Genomic DNA, 17,854 nt, shown 5'->3' on the forward strand with positions numbered 1-17,854 from the left:
TAGCATGGCATGTGTGGTAGAAATGACAAGTTTTCTGCTGATGCTTGCTGCTGTAGAAGTATTATTACCAATGGAGCTGTGAGCATGTTACCTAAAGGTCTTCACCATCATTTCTGGAGTGGTTGGTTTCTTGCAGAGTTTCAAGTGTTCTGTTTCTCAGCAGCACACAGGTTCCTATTTTGCCTCCCCCTTGCCTGGGTGGAAATCACTGCAGGGGCTGTAATGCTGGCGTGAAACAAAGTGTTCAGTTTCCTACTTATGTGAACAAGAAGAAAATCTGCTTTAAAAAGTTTGCTGCTTATTAATGCAGAAGTGTATTTGTACTCGTTGACTAAGAAATGAAGTAGTTTGGGTGCAGAGAAAAATACTTCCCGTTTTTGAGCAGAGATGTAAATTTACTCACGTTGACCAAAGCTCTGTGTATGCTGACATTTAATCTTTTCCACAGTTTTGCTCCCTTGAGGAGTCTTTTTGAAGCTGATTAAATTAATCCTATGAGTAAACTTGGTACTGGAGCTGATCCCAGGTGGCTTTTCCTTTCTGACTGAACATTTACACCCCAAAAATTAGCCTATAAAATCCTTCAGAACACAATTCCAGGAAAAAAAATAAAGGGTATTGCCTACAGTAGGCATTCTTAAAGTAAATATTCTTCCTCATTAGAATAATAATAAGTAAGCTACAAGAAGTCTGAATCTTCTTGCACTTCTAAGAATTTTGCTGCCACATTTTCCTGTTCTCTACAGTACTTTCTATAGTGTTGTCATTGTGCAAAAGCAACCAGAGGGCTTGATTGTGCAAGAAGCTCTCATCAGTTTGTACTAGTGAAAAAAAAAAGCCATTGCATTTGAGAGCAAAATACTTAGCAGAATTGTGGCCTGAACAAACAGACAGAAGGTCCACATTATTATTTTATATAGATATGTGATAAAATCTCCATGGTGATTCATTCCTATCCCATCGACTACTTGTAGTAACAACAGGTAAAACATTTCTATGTTGAATCTTTTTTAACTTGAAAAGGTAGCAGTAAGATCAGTGGTGTAGAACTGGACGCATTGTGTGGGCAAGGCTGAGAATAAGAACAACTTTCCCTGTGTGGTCAGGATCCCTAAGGAAAGCCTGGTTTAAAGTCTTTTGTGTCTCATTTTCTCCTTTTTATTGTACCCTAGAGCTGAATAAATATAGTAGGCTATGCCCTCAGCTGGAGTACAAAAATGTAAGTGTCAGTTCCTAGGAAGTGATGACTTCAGTGCAGAGATGCTGGGCTCCAGGAGTGCACATCAGATAAGATTGTAAATGTGTGTGTGCAGCCCCTATAAATGAATTGTAGTTTCCTCCACTGTTTTACACTTCGGTGCTCATTGCTCCAAAATGTTCTATGCACAAGAATGTGTATGCTTGAGTAAGTCACTGTGTGCAGAGGTGGCCATCAGCTGGGCAGATGTCTGGATGAGCGCTGACAAGAGCCTGATGGCTCTTCTGTCATCCTGGCATGCTTTGAAGCTCACGGTTCTTTGGGTAAGAAATACTCCCTGTGGTCCCTTTCTCAGTGTAAGCCTGAACAAGAGGAGGGAGGAACAAGAGATGTAAGAACGAGCTCCTCGTTGTCCTCTGCAAAAGATGCAGCATTTCCTGCACATCACTGTGGTTTTGCAGTGTGATGGAATCAGTCAGGCGGAAGGGTGCACTGGAAGGATTAGTCTCAGCTGCCTGGGAGAAGCAGGGAATGACGATGTCAAATAGCTCCCTGCAGATAATAGTGGTTGGGTTAAATGCATTCAGTCTATCTCTAGTGAACACTGTGGAAAGAATGCTGGTGAAACGACGCCAAGTGCCTTGGACTGTTGAGTTCTAATCACTAATAGAAGTGTGGGGATTCCCTAAAGGTTTGGGTTTTTGCTTCTGTGTTTGCTTTGTCGTCTTTGTCTTTGTTTTCATTGGAAGTGGTCTTAAATGACAGCCCACATTCTGAGAGGTTCTGGTTTAAGAGTGGTTCAAACTCCTAGCCTAGATCCAGATGCAAGTTTGCTTGGTCATTTCTCGTTTACAGTAGCTAACACTATATGTAGACAGTGCTTCGTCCCACGCCTCAAAACTGATCACTCTGCTAATTTTACCTTCTAAATGCTTTTCATATACTGCTGTTGTCAAGCTAAACAAGTCTTTCCTTTGCTGGTTTTGGTTTTGCCTTTTACAGCATTCTTTGTTTCTTTTCTTGTCCAGACCACTTGTGGTTCTACCTCTGCCTGATGCTGTTGTCCTCATTAAAGTTTCTTGTCATCAGTTTATGTAAGGCTCCAGCTGGTTGCACAATTTATCTAAACATAGTGTTTTCTAATTATTTGTAGTGATCTTACAATCTGTAACTACTGACATCCCAGAATCATAGAATCATAAAATGGTTTGGGTTGGAAAGGACCTGAAGATCATCTGGTTCCAACACCCCTGCCATGGGCAGGGACACCTCACACTAGACCATGTAGCCCAAGACTCTGTCCAGCCTAGCTTTGAACACTGACAGGGATGGAGCATTCACAACTTCCAGTGCCTCACCAGCTGCACAGTAAAGAATTTCTTATATCTAACCTGAACTTCCCCTGTCTAGGTTTGAACCCATTACCCCTTGTCCTGTCACTGCAGTCCCTGATGAAGAGTCCCTCCCCAGCATCCCTGTAGGCCCCCTTCAGATACCAGAAGGCTGCTATGAGGTCTCCATGCAGCCTTCTCCAGGCTGAACAGCCCCAACTTTCTCAGCCTGTCTTCATATGGGAGGTGCTCCAGTCCCTGATCATCCTCGTGGCATCCTCTGCACTTGTTCCAACAGTTCCATGTCCTTTTTATGTTGAGGACACCAGAACTGCACACAATGCTCCAAGTGGGGTCTCAGAGAAGTAGCAGAATAGTTAACAGTTCTCAGCAGTTCCCATTTAGACCGTTAGCTTTTCCTCTTACTTGAGACTTCAATGCATTTTTGGTTCAAATCATGCAGTGGTCAGAACAGGGACTAAATCAGATGGACATTTTGTCTGCTTGAGACAAGTACTTCATCTGCCTAGAATATTTTGGATTTCATAATTTTAAAGAACAACATCTTAATTTGCATATGTGCACATGTTTTTTTTTTTAAGAAATGAGTGGATGCATAAATTGCACTATTATCCATGATATTTCTTTGTGTATGTATTCAAGTCTACAAAAGCTTTCAGCTTTACTTATTCTTTAAAGGCCTTTGAGGCTACCATTTGAAATGAAAGGTTTTTTGTTTCCATCTGTGAAACAATTTTCTTAAAGAAAAACAATTCCATTCCAAATTGATTTTTTCGAGGAAGTGTGGAGGTTTTTAAAAGAATTTTTGTCTGGGCAAAGATAGAAAATATCTAAGCGTATTTACTTCATGCATTCTGATTACGTTAAAAATGTTCTTCAGGCATTTTGTGGCAAATAGTTTTTGACCTTTATTATATTAAAATATAGTATGAAGTATATTGAATTGAAATTAAATTCTGTAATATGTAGATGAAAGGTCTGTTTTATCATAGAATCATAGAATGGTTTGAGATGGAAAGGACCTTAAGATCATCTAATTTTAATCCCCCCTGCCATTATCTGTTATAATGCACACGTATACAGAAAATACCGTGTAAATAACTGGAAGAAAATTATTGAATTTTGGCAAACCAGGATCTGCACTCTGAAAGTTTTCATAATTTTTCATTCCATACAAAGAGGTGAAAGAAAGAAAAGGAAGTTATGGATTTTTTTTCTATTTGTAGCAAATTCATATTCTGATAAGTCAGCATACTTTATGAAATGGGAAGTTTGTTTTTGATAAACTCTGTGGTCAGCCAAGATTATTTATCATAGTTTTACTCTGCTTTACTGCCTAGGGATCTACTGGAGGAGCAATAGAATCTCATTATTTCATAAACAAATAATATGTAATACATATCTGAACGAGCATTATTCCATTTAATTCAGAGAAACCAGTCCAAATTTATGTCACTGAGATGTCAGTATCTGAGTTTCAGATTAAACATGGTTTTGGTAACCATTCATCATTTGTACTTCCAGCATTCTTGCCATTATCAGTGAAATGAGCCAGTGTCAGGAAATGAAATGCATTCTATGATGTGGATTTTGAATACGTACCTGAAAAGGTGTTGGGCAGTGAAATTTCATGAATGATGCTGTAATTTACTGGAAGTATGTGGCTTTTAGCTGGTGAGGTACCTCACTGTTTATTTTTGTTTGTTTTTTTAATGTGGATTTACAGGCTATCCTGTAATTTTCGCTGGTTGTGTGAAGTGTTTTGAGTTGTGAGTAAAAATTAACCATTGGCAGCAGCAAGGTAGAGTTGGAAAAGCCAAAGGGCATCTCTACCCACTCAAATACTTCAAGCCTATGTCACCTTGTTAAGGCATGCATATTTACGTCACTGTAGATGCTTTTATATATTTTGATACCAAGCCTTTTGACCTTTGGGAGTGTTGAACTATTCCTTCATTGGCTACAAACCTGGCTTCACATTGAGGGTTTTTGGCAGCTGTGCTCAATACGGACAAAAACGGGTGATCACTGGGAGTGATTATTGCAACATCTATGCCATTGCTGCAAGCAGTCTGTGCATGTAGCTGCGAGTCTCTGTGTGTGCTACACTTTTCACTCTGTTTTAATACCCTTGAAAGGGCTAAGATGTTGTTTGAATTGCCTCTGAGGCCAGCTGAGGAACAGGACTAGAAGGGAAAATAGTAAATGGACACCTTGCCCCCTGTGTAAAATGTCAACCCGTCTTCTTACTCCGCTCCTGGTGATTAATAGCAAAGGCAAATGTCCTGCAGATGTTAAAGATCTGAACAAAACCTGCTGGAAACCAGGGAGGATTTTTCACAGTCTTTAGGTTGGACACTGTTTTATAGGTGGTTACTGTTCTGTGAGGTTTTGGTTCAGTGTTTTACACATGCAGCAAGATGTTCAATGCTTTCTGTGAAACTAAACTGGTTCTAATGTAAAGTTGTAGCTTTCAGTGAAGATTTTCCTTCACTCTGAGACTGGGGGTGAAGTTAAACAGGGTCATAGAGTTCAGAAGAGTACGGTGAGTGCAGCCTTATTGGTTTTAGGGCACACACATGGGTGATTTGCTTAGTTTTGGCTGGGTGATCTGAAATGCTGGTAGAAACTAATGATTCTGTGACTTTTGTTTGTTACAGGCTGCAAACAGTTACCTGAGGGATCAGTGGTTCCATTCTTTGCAGTGGAAGGTAAGTTCTGCACTTCACTGTCTTTCTTGTCTGCCTTTACCTTTTAGCATTCCCTATTCCTTTATTATTAAGAGCCCAGAATGGATAAAGTCCTTGTCTTTCAGAAACCCTAAATCAGAACATGTGTGCAGTTTCAACTTGTTTATAACATGAATGAAGTGTACAAATTAACTTGTTATATAGCCCAGCTTTATCAACACGATTGGCTTCAGAAAGCAGGTAGCCAGTAAATTCACATTTAAACAGTATAGAGGATGCCTACATTACAGAATGCCTACAGCCTGATCACATGCTCTGGACTCTGGAGATAAGGGTTTTGTTTTTCTCTTTGCCTGAGAAACTAGGGAGAAAGGGTGTCTTTTAGAGTTGCTTACTGCAAGTAGGGTCAATCTGTTACGCATCAGTCTGTGTTTATGCTTTAGGATGATTTTGGTTTAAAGGCAGTTTTGATTTCAGATGTCTTGAGCCCTTTCTCATTTTCAGCATGAACAATGGGTTGATTGCCCTCAGTAGGGGAAGTGGATCACAGTGACAACATTGTGTCTCAAAAACAGTGCATTCCTCATTGAGAACTGTAGCTGCTGACCTTTGGATGGAATCTGTATGCATCTTTGATGCAGCTGGAAACAAGTTTTGACCAGATGTTGCATACGGTTGTCCTCTCCTGTCTTGTGGTGGGAAACATAAGCAGTAGCTTTTCAGTTCAGGACTTGTCCTTGGCAGGGCTCCAGTGAAGTCAGCCAGGTTGGCTGTGTAGCGTATCAAGATTCCAGCCTGCTGACAGCAGCCACATGTGAGAATATAAGTAAGTCCCTCCCACCAAACTGGTTTTGTTGTAGGTGTGTTTGATAGTTGCAAAACAGTTGTGTGGCAAAACTACAGTATTGGTGTGCTTTGTATAGCCATCAGCATGTGGCAGGATCATACTCTGTGTGGATCCAAGTTCTTATCAGGAAAAGCCTAGTGTCAGGATCTTTTCCAGACCACTGGCATATTCTCCAGCCTGTTACCCTGATTGCCTAAATGAGTGTGGACCAGAGTGCTGATAGCAGAAGGCTGGGCTGTGGTGTGGCGCTTTATTTTGGCCTCTTGACAGTATCATTAGCACAGTGCCCAGCCAGTCATGCTTTCTTTGCAGCTCCTGAGGATAACAAAGAGCTTAAAGCATGCAGAGACAGTATCTCCATGTGGCCGTTATTTTCCCTCATGCTTTGGCAGGCAGGGATGATCAGAGAAAGCATAGACAGAAATGATGCTGGAATGTCTTTTTCTGCCTCGGCAAGGATTGTACAATGATGTGCTGATGGCATGTGCCAGCTTTGCTCCTGCAGTGAGGGGAAAACTGGGGTCGGAACTGCAACTCTGTAAAAAGAGGTAAGGAGTGGTAAAAATGCAACCTGGCCACACACCCCATCAATTAAACTATGGAAAGAAAGGAAAAAAGAAAAAGCAAGCCTAGACAGAATGACCTGGCTTGCTCACATGCCTTTCAGTCATGGAGAGGGAGCTTTGCTCTGTGGGAGTTGTTTTTAAAGGAGTATTTCTTAAACTTTCCAATGCTTCTGACCAAGCCTCTCATTTTGGGAAACTCTGAGTAATTTAACTTGTTGCAAAGTAGAATTTATTTTTGCTTCCTTGCTTCCCTCCCCACCCCCATTAAGTTCGTTTCTTAAAAACAAGTGAAACATTATCTTGATTTGAAAGACCTTCCCTTTACCAAGAATAGCAAGTAGTTTTTTCCCATAAGAATACTGACAGGGTTTTAGTCACTGCCCAGGTACTTTACACTAATGAATTCCTCTTTGCTATAATGGAGATAGTTTTGATGGGTTTTGTTGCTTAACAGTTCAGAGGAAGAGCACCTGGTAGCTTTCTGCTCTTTACTTTGGTTGACATTTGGCAGATTTAAGTGAGGTCACAACACACCTAAGAGGCAAGACAAGGGGTGTACCTAAGAAGGGGGGAGCAGCGTGCAGTTATGTGGTCTACCTTATTGAGGTTTATTGCTTTACTAGGTACCATAGCCTATGACTTTAAGAGCCAGGTGCCAAGGTTCATCTCACTCCATAATTTGTATGGTTTGATGATTAAGCAGGTAGTGAGGGAACCCACAGAAAAAAACACAACAGGAAGCCTATTCTTCTGGAATGGGTCATTTACACAAAGCACCAGCTGGCAGGAAGATCACTGCAGCTGTATTGTAATTGGGTGGTTGTGCTGATGAATGGTATATTTGTCCAGTGGTCTCACAAATAATAGGTCAAAACATTTCTGTGGGCATGTAAAACACAGATGCAAACTGGTGCAGATAGCTGGAGCAGTTACTCAGGGGAAAACATTCAACAGAGGTGCACTTCCTAATTTTCGTACCTGTGTGGTGGAAGCACTGAGGGGCTCCAGCTGAACCCAGAGCCCCACTATAGTAGTAGTATATAGATGTAGATGAAGCAGGAGACCTTCACTTTTGCTGCCCTGCTCAAACAAGGCTGGAGGAACCCATTTGGCAGATAGCAAACTTATGTTGTGTGAGTTTCCAGCAGTGGGGATTGCCCCTCCACAAATCACAGTTGTGGGAGCAGGTTCTCATTCTATCAGTGTCCTGGCTCCTTTTCCTGTGCTTCAAGCCTTTGGGAGTCAGATGCTGCATATAATCTGAGCTACCTGGAAAATGGCTGGGTGAACGGAGGTGTTGTTAAGTATACGGGGAAGCATTTAGGTTCAGGCACGTACTGATTATCCTTTGGTCCCGTATGAAGGTGCTAAGTTCTGTGAGAGAGCTTTTATGTAGTGCAGTTTCAAGGACTAACACACTGTGGGAGTTAAATTTGTCATCCAGCACCCTGGAAATATTTTTCTGTTCTAGAGACAACCATTGAAACAAAAATCAAGAATAATTTCTTTCTGCAATTCCGAGAATAATAAAAGAGATGCTACAGATAAACAGAAATAAAAGAAAACCAAGCACATAATTATCCATGTTTTAGATCCAGCTCCCAGCGGTTTTATGTGTCATCCAACTAACTAGTTGGATGACAGGATGCATACAAAAGCTTTTTAGATGTGACTTTCTCCTTGAATGCTGGGCTCATTGAAGAAAGCATGGATGTAAGGGCAGATTGTTCCTTATGCAGTTATTTTCTCTTTGGGTTTTCCATTTAAACTGTCTCATGAAGGGTTACTCATAATTCCTCATTTAATCTGGATATCCATGTGTATCACAATTCCTCAAGGATTATTGGCCACCTTAGCCAATTTTTAGAAATCTTGATTTCCTTGATGTTAGGGATATGCCAAATTACCATTGTCTAGAGAATAAACAGAGCATGTTAACAACTCTCCAGATTCTCACACATAAACAAATTTTTAATCCATTGTGTAAGGAATGTTCCTTACAACCAGGGAGGTTGGCTTGAAACCATGATACATAATCTTTGGTATTTGGAAGCTGATAAGTCATAACAGTGTATCAGTAAAGACAACAACACTTTCTGTGAATGTACAAAATGAAGTAACACATGCATTTCATTGCTCTTTGTGGATCTAGGCTAGATACAACCAACTACTTCTGTAGGGGTTGAACACAGCTAAGCTTGGCTTTGAGGGGTACTGTGACTAGTAATTTTGGGACACACACAAGAAAATACCTACCTACCCTTGGCATTTCCCTACAAAGCATCTATCTATGCTGTTGTATCTTGCCATCTTTGGGCTTAGAATGTTCTGTGTTTGTATAGTACTGAGCACACAGAGGTACCATTCTCTGGAATAAGTTTGAGCCGTTACATGACATGCTTGAAGTGTTAGTCATTAAAAGATCCACTTGTAATATAGTACCATGTTGCTTGTTGTCAGTAAAAAAGACATCGGTTAGGTCTTCTCCAGGGTGTTTAGGTCTTCTAATGCAGAGGACAGGTATTGATTTACATTGTGAGGAAGAGGGAATACACCTAAAGGTTACACAGGGCATGCTGGTTTTTAGCATGCTTGACAGTAAACTCTGAATGCCAACCTCATCATGGGATGTGGGTTGCTTGTGTTTTTTAGTTAGCTGAATGATGTAGCAATGAAACATGTCAGTTGACAGCCTTTGGGGGAATGTCCTGAATTGACACAATATGGAAAGAACAGACCTGATGTAAAGCATGAAGCATGACTCAGGCTGAGTTTTGTGCGCCTCTGACCTGGATCTTCACGAAGGGCTTGCCTATACCTTGTATTTCCTACTGATGCTATTAGCCAGCTGTTGACTGTCCCCTAATGAGTAGTGCTGCTTGGTTAGGGGTTTTACGCATCTGTTAGCATGGACGATGCAAATGTGTTAATTGTAGAATTGCTTAGATTGGAAGGGACCTTTGAACACATCTGGTCCTCTCCCCATGCATGTCATCCTTTTCCTCACCCCATCCATGTCATCCTTCTCCTCACTCAGTGCAGAGTATACTTTGAAGCTGTACAGGGTTGATAAGAGCCTGTACAGCAGAGCTGTGTCTGAAGCTATGTGTGAAGCCCCAAACTGGGCACAGTATTCATGTGTGATCATGCAAGTGCTGAACAGAGGGGAGCAGTCACCTCCCTCATCCTGCTGCCTGTGCTCATGCTCTTTTAGCCCAGCACGAATACATGCCCCTGACTTTCAGTCAACAGTCACCATTGTTTTAAACTTCCATGTTTTGGTTCCCTTGAATTGAGGAACTGGAGCAACGCAGCCATTTGGGATTTGCAAACATTTTGCATTTGAATGCTACAACAAGTAATGTTGGCCTTCCTTCAATAACTTAACTTTGGATTAATACTTCCCTGGTTCTCATAGGGACTGTTGTATCTGTGTCTTCAGGAAATAGATACTTCCATGCACAAGCAGCCCTGCTAATTGCAAGGGGATTGGCTATCATATAAAGTCATACTTGACCTGAATGTCATTATGCTCTCTGGTCTTTACTGTGTCCAGGTTATGAATTCTTTGCTTTTTAGAACTGAATATTTTTGTACAATAGCTGTGGGTGACTATCAGATTTTGTATCTACTGGTGAAAGTTCAGAGAGGACTTTTTTTCTATGCCCTACAATTGCAAAAAACCCCTAAGTTAACAGAAACTCTTCTTGAAAGTGTAGTAAAGCCTTCCTTGTGTAAAGCACCTTTATGGTTTTGTCACCATGGTAATGATTAAAAATAGTGCTGATACAGGAGTGGGTTTTATATAGAATTTAACTGATGGCATTAAAGAAATTTATAGCCTTAAATCTTAGTAAGTCATGGCTTAAAACTACGAGATCAGGAAAAAAGCACATTGGTTATGGTTGAAGGGGCCCATGTCTGTCATTTGTATTTGATCACCTAATTTGTGATCTGAGAGAGGAAGCTTTGATACTCTGTGACAATTCTATAGCCCTTTGCTGTAGTGCATAGTGAAAATACTACTCAAAGAGCTCAGTAGTTCTTTGGAGTGGTTGTGTCTGGACTTCAGATCCTCTCTTTGGTGGTTACACAGCACACACAACTGTAATTATCTTGGCAGTTTCTTTGCTTTCTTTAGCTGAAAAGCTGAGGTATTTTCACAGAACATTAGTTCCCATTTTCTGTTATTTTGTGGCAAAATAATAAATAATTATAATACGGTTAGGCGAGTGACAGCTTTTCTTTTTTCCTTTTCCTTTTTCTTTCCTTTTTTGTCTGTATACAATCAATAGTATTTTGATTGCTATATTGATGGAAAGCTAAGCTGTGGAATTAAGTCTTGCCTTTCAAAGCCGTGGGGCTTTGAAAGCATTGCAGGTCATGATGACACATGAGTATTGGAGGAGGAGGTATCTTGCTGTAATGAATAAAAGGCAGCCACAAGTTTTTGGCTGGTGATTTTACTCTTCCTATGGAATGCAGAAGTACCAGCTGTGGGACACCATGAGCAGGTTTTTAAGATAGCTAGAGCCTCTCTCCTGCTGGACTTTAAGCATCCTGATGGAGTTTCTTACTGAACGTAAGGGACTAGGGGATGGATGGAAGGTCCAAGTACAGTGTTAACGCATCTGTGCTGCTGAGAAGCTGATACCAGTTAGAGCTTTCCAGTGAACTAAATACATATGTTGGCGTTTTTCAGTTCCTGATGCCCCCTCTCATGGTTAGCTTGATGTTTACTGCCAAGATTCATTCTTCTGTATTTGGAAGATAACATGAAAGGCAGCTGTGTCTGCATGTGTGGGGCTCTGCAGTGACATCCCCTTGCTTTTCATGTGGCAGTTGAAAGCACTACCCAGTCTGTAGACTAAACAACCTCATTGCAGACTCAGGAGTAACGTTATGGTAATCTTGTCATACAGCCATTTACATCCCTAATGGTTTTTATTGCAGTTAAGTATTCTCTCCTACTACTTTTGTGTGTGTGGGTAGGGGTACACATGAAGGACATCTTGGGACACCTTCAGAGCACATGGAGTCCATTAGTTCTCATTTTCCTATGCAAGCTTTGGCAGTCTTAGGCCATCTGTTATCAGAAGTTACTTGAAAAACTTGGCCTTGTTTTGTGTTTCTGGGATCTCAGTTTGCAAGAGGCAACAGTGCTGTTGCAGCAGAAGGGCATTGATCTCACTTTGGGAGAGTGGGAATGAATAGATGAAGAACAGACAAGATGCTGACAGAAAGTTTTCTTTCATTTTTTTCATGACACACTGGTGGTGTTTTAAGAACTGGTAGAGCAGTTGGGGGATTTTTAAGCTTTCACTGCCTTTGCAATAGGAAATCCCTCACTCTTTATGGGGGACTTTGGAGCAGGTTCCTCCCATAAGGGACGTCTGCAGCAGTGGCAGCTGATCATTGTCTGTGCTTTGCATTGGCTCAACATGAATCACTTTAAATCTGGGAGCTGCATATCTGTGTCAGCACAGCACTTTGTCCAACCGAAAGAGGCTCTCGGCAACATGCTGAGATGCCAGCCTGGATCTGAGCTGCTGCTTGGATCTGCTCTGCCCTCCTGCAGCCATATGTACACATGGTTTTGTATACCCGTAGATGCCTCTTGCATTGCCAAAACAGGCTTTTTTAAGAGAGAACTCAAGCGAAATTGTGGCCTAGTGGTGAAATTTGAGTAGAAACTAGGTAGTTATTTTCTGTCTTGCTTTAGCTTAGTTAGGACCAGCTCTTTATTTTTCCCTCTAGACTTGGATGCTATCCTATTCAAACTAATATTAGGTCTGAAGACGGAGAGGTGTCAAAACCAGCTAAAAAAACAGGTCAGCTTGTTATTGTGTACTTAGATTTCTGAAGAGGAGCAAGTACAATTGCTGGAGTAGATTGCTTTGCAATCTAATCTCTGCTGGCCAAGAGGCTGGGGGTTTTGTGCTGGTAAATTTTTCCTCTGCATTGTTATGGGGCTAAAATTAAGACCAGTACTTCGTGCGTTGGTCTTCCAGGTCATGGTGACCACTAGTTCCACCAAATCACAACTTCTCATCTATAGAGCCGTCATAATATACAGCGGCACCAAAATTAGTCTCTAGCTGTAGAAAAGTCTTGTTTAGGAGCTCTCTGATGAAGACAGGACAAGACTGGTAATCTTTCCCAGGAGTGTAATTATCCTCCTCTCATGATGCTTTGGGTGTGAAAACCTAAGTCTCTGAGCTGACACATGCTATGTGCCTTATTAAAGTGCTGTCATGGGGCCCAGTTCTGCATTACGGATGTTGAGGACTCATGGTGTCAGAAGACTTAAGTAAGCCTGAAGGAGCAAAAGGGATCTAGGTGTTTTTTTTTTAATTTTATTTTCGTTTCTTGCACAGTTTTTTCCATACCTTTCTTCCAATGTGATTAGTGCATTGAGTGCATCATAGTATACATATCATAGAATAGTTAGGGTTGGAAAGGACCTCGAGATCATCAACTTCCAACCCCCCTGCCATGGGCATGGGCACCTCACACTAAACCATGTCACCCAAGGCTCTGTCCAACCTGGCCTTGAACACTGCCAGGGATGGAGCATTCACAGCTTCCCTGGGCAACCCATTCCAGTGCCTCACCACTCTAACAGTAAAGAGTTTCTTCCTTATATCCAATCTAAACTTCCCCTGTTTAAGTTTCAACCCGCTCCCCCTTGTCCTACCACTACAGTCCCTAATGAATAGTCCCTCTCCAGCATCCCTGTAGGCCCCCTTCAGATGCTGCAAGGCTGCTGTTGAGGTCTCCATGCAGTCTTCTCTTCCCCAGGCTGAACAGCCCCAACTTTCTCAGCCTGTCTACATATGGGAGATGTTCCAGTCCCTTGATCATCCTCATGGCCTCCTCTGGACTTGTTCCAACAGTTCTGTGTCCTTTTTATGTTGAGGACACCAGAACTGCACAAAATGCTCCAAGTGAGGTCTCACGAGAGCAGAGTAGAGGGGCAGGATCACCTTCTTCGACCTGCTGGTCACGCTTCTTTTGATGCAGCCCAGGATACCGTTGGCTTTCTGGGCTTCATCTAGCTTCCTGGACGACATCCCTGTATTCATCCCAGGCCGCCTGTCCTTGCTTCCACCTTTTATAAACCTCTTTTTTCCTTTGAGTTTTTCTCAGCAGCTCCTTAGCAATCCAAGGGGGATTCCTGGCCCTCCTGCTGCACTTCCTTCTGGTCGGGATGCAACACTCCTGAGCTTGTAGCACATGATCCTTGAATCTCAACCAACAGTCTTGGGCCCCCCTGCCGTCTAGGCTTATATCCCATGGAACCTTGCTAAACAGGTTCCTGAAGAGCCCAAAGTCTGCTCTCTTGAGGTCCAGGGCACTGAGCTTCCTGCACGCTCTTCTCACTGTCTTGAGGACCTCGAACTCGACCATCTCATGATCGCTGCATCCAAGGCTGCCCTGGAGCCTCACATTTCCAACAAGCTCTTCCCTGCTGGTGAGCACGAGGTCAAGCAGGGCACCTCTCCTCGTTGGCTCCTCTGTTACTTGCAGTAGGAAGTTGTCTTCCACACAATCTAGGAGCCTCCTGGATTGCTTGTGCCTGGCCATACCATCCCTTCAACAGGTATCAGGGTGGTTGAAATCCCCCATGAGAACAAGGGCCTGCGAGCGCAAAGCTTTTCCTATCTGTCTATAGAGCGCTTCATCCACAGAGTCCTCTTGATCAGAAGGTCTGTAACAGATCCCCACAGTAACGTGCCCCATTGCTGTTCTCCCTTTAACCCTGACCCACAAACTCTCTAATGTAGTAGAGGATTATAAAACTGCTGCTAATATCCCCAAAACCCCTTACGCAGTGTGTTGTGTCACAGCCTGTTTCATTTGCCCTAGCTCTTGCAGTAAGTCACATGCTCATCTTGTCTGTCACACCCCTTTGTCTTTTTTTACCCAGAATAGCAAACATTTCAAAATCAGAAAAACAAACCCATCCAACCAGCAGTAAGCAATGCTAGTAAAAGTATGCCCTTCATTCAGAAGCCATTGCATCACAGCTGCTTATCATGGACTGGTGTCTGTGGCTCTTTCCTGTAGTATTTAACAGGAGAATACTAGATTGGGCTGTGTGATCAGAGGCAGGATCCATCAAGGATAACGGGGTTGCTGTGAGTGACTGACTTGAATTGGCTGGTCCCTGAAGGTGAGGTGGGAAATGGTTTTGGTAGCACCCCAAAGGCCTCTGATCCTCTGTGAGGAAGATAGCCTGGGGATGAGAGAGCTCAATGTCAACGAGATTTGATTCAGTCTTGGATGTCATGCACCATTCATACACAGGAGAGAGACAATGAGCAAATCAAGAGATGCAGTAGCATTTTGGTCGAGTAAAGAGTTGCAGGAACTTCAGAAGTTTGTGATGAGGTGGTGCAATAAGATTTGATATAAAAACATGGAACTAAGTGGTAGTTTCAGGTGCAAATGCTGCTCTGAAATCTGGTATCTCCCAGGGAGGAATGGGACAACTCAGAGCGCCAAAGCCCAGCGATGTGGAGACAGAGATACCCTTATTTCTGAAGTCCCTTTTAAGATGCTTGCAAGCATCACATCAGTTTCCAGTATCTATACTCTCCCTAAGGCTCTGCAGCAGCTTTCTGACACAAACATGTTCCTCGAGCCGTGCACATCTCTCTTGCTGACGACATTGATGATGCAGGTGCACAAGAGAGAGAAGCCATTTTCAAAGCCATTTATGGTGTTATCAGTGCTAGAAACTCAGCAAAAAATACCACATTTGCCAAGGAGGAGAAAGTGAAACAGGTGGGTAAGAGTCCATTTGGAAGGTCCTGCTGACTGGTGAGAGGGGAGGCGGGCAGGAAGAGCCAGGAGTGCCCACTGCTAGCAATGGAGAGTAATAAGGAAAAGGGGTGACGTGGCTTTTTAATCCGGTTTGCATATCTGGAAGAAATAATTGCTTTGTGTGCTACCCAGTGCTACCTAAGCTTAGTGGCATTTCCTGGAAAATAGAAGGTGGATGGATTATCGTGCAGAGATTATCTTCTGTTAACAGTTACTTCGATGTGTTAGTAGCTGCTTAATCCCAATTTGAGGTGATTTCTCAGGTGGCAAGTTCTTCTGAGCAGAGTTCGTGCATGCTTGGAGTGACTGGCACATGTTTTGCAGCCTTGAAGATGAAGTAACATCCTGTTTTCCCAGTGATGGCCAGCTCTGTCCTGCCTGAGTGGGATCTGAAGGGTGTAGTGCCAGAGTGTGGGGGTTTTTGCACAGCAGGTATGCTGCCTGGCTGCTCTCCACAGTAGCCTTGCACACAGCTTTTTATTTGGCAGACCTGGTCAAAGTTCAGTGGCGATAAGATTGTGCATGTTCCTTTTTTTCCTATACACGTATCTCTTCTCTGCAGTGGCAAAGTCATTTATTCCCACCACAGGCTGCGAGCTGGTGGATGTCAAGGGCTAGGCTCCACAGGTACTCTAATCATGTGTGGAATATAAAGTGCATGAATGTAAAGCCTGGGTCAGTTCAGCTTGATGTCAGAAGAATTGTGTAATGTGGTCAGTAAATGTAGGTCTCCACACAAAGAAGCACTCAGCAAGGACTGTGTTTAGGTGGCAGTTAATGTCACAGTGCTTTGTGTTTTCTGCTTTCTGTTTGATACATGCTAAACTCCACAGTCACACAGTGCCTGCTATAGTTAATTTGTTTAACACTGTTTTTTTTTCCTCCCCCATGCACTGCAATGCAGTTAGTCCACTGAAGGTTTTGGAAAGTATGGATTGTATATTGTACATACAGTCCTGCTTTTCATCTCGTAGTCTTTTCTATTATTACTTCTATTATTTTACTTAAATGGAACATGATTTTGCTGACATCAGCTCATACTGCATAATCTCAAATACAGGAGCATGTCAGGCTTGCACCCCTCTGGAAACTGTGGGTTGTGCCAGAACATCGAGATCCCGGCATGCAGACAGTGTTGAGTATTTGCTGCTCTGGTGAGAAGGGCCAGAAATGCTGCAGCAGGCAGCAGTGAGGTCCTGCAAGAGGAGGAGGCAGTTGTGCCTAAACATGTTTGAAATCTTCCCTCTGATGATGAGTCAGAGGCTGTTACAGTGCTGTACATCAGGCAGTGTGTCTGGATCCTGTCCTATTTATGTGACTCCAGCAACCTCTATGTGAAGATTTTTCTCACTCATTCTGCATGAGAGTTTGAAGCAACTCGGAAGGGTTTGTAAATACCCACCAGCCTTCAGCTGGGGCAGATCTTCCCTGTACGTGTGGGACAACTGTGTTGTTCAACTGCATTGAAGTTGATTAAATGTTTCCTCCTACTCAAGATCAGGAAGAGGAAAAGGTGTTTTGTGACTTCCGCTTTAAAACCAAGCTAAAACATCCAAATACCCAGGACAATATCTTTTACAATATTTTTCTTTGAGGGAGAGCTGTTACATAGGATTTGCAACCCAAAATAGCAGCTGCATCTCTGTCATTGCTTTTTGCAAGTAGGGAGTGGTTTGTGTTTCTGTTAGAAACGTATCTGCAGTCGTAGTGGAATTCCGCATAGCCAAAGCAACATTAAAAACAAACCCCAGCTTGGCTCCGACATGAAAAATACGGAACAGCAGTTGCTGTGTGCAGGATGAAAGCTGATGTTTTGCCAACCTGAAGTGTAAAGCTGGTGCTGGAACTGGGGCTTGAAGAATGGGAGTGTTTGCCAAAAGGAAATGGAAGCAGGGATGGAGGGTTTCAGGGAATGCATCTGTGTCGGCCATGCCAAAAACTGTCTTCCCTGTGGACAGGTCTGATTACGATAGTAACCACATTAGCCCATGCAGAGTGCAGCTGGAGCCACAGTTGGCCCTTCGCATTTTCTAGCTGGGGAAACACCATCTCAAATAAAGGTAAAGCTGGCTAAAAGTAGAGGTGCGTCTGGATCAGCCAGCTGTGCTCCTGCATCGTAGTGGCTGACTGGCTCAGTGCAGGGAGTAGAGAGAAGACAACACCAGCAAAAACAAAGCCTAGTTTCTCTGCTTAATAGTAGGAACATCTGCAAATGACACCCTCTTCCCTTCACCGTTAGGGGGTACACATTTTGCACGCAGATTTGTCTTCACTGCAGCCTCTACATTTCAGGTCTTCTGAAATTCAGTGAATAACACTGCCCAGTGTTATTAGTTTCCTTTTTTCCCTTGGATAGAATATCCTTCCATTCC

The 17,854-nt window shown here is 42.7% G+C and overlaps 1 protein-coding gene across 2 annotated transcripts in view; it reads left to right on the forward strand.

Moving 5' to 3' along the window:
* Positions 1–17,854, forward strand: part of CMIP (c-Maf inducing protein) — a 138,286-nt gene that overhangs the window by 78,520 nt on the left and 41,912 nt on the right. For both annotated transcript variants that reach the window (XM_031051842.2, XM_005152155.3), the window contains exon 3: positions 5,211–5,261. In XM_031051842.2, the coding sequence (XP_030907702.1) occupies positions 5,211–5,261 (51 nt within the window). The remainder of the gene's footprint in view (positions 1–5,210; positions 5,262–17,854) is intronic.

Source organism: Melopsittacus undulatus, chromosome Z (genome assembly GCF_012275295.1).
Source record: "Melopsittacus undulatus isolate bMelUnd1 chromosome Z, bMelUnd1.mat.Z, whole genome shotgun sequence".
Taxonomy (NCBI): domain Eukaryota; kingdom Metazoa; phylum Chordata; class Aves; order Psittaciformes; family Psittaculidae; genus Melopsittacus; species Melopsittacus undulatus.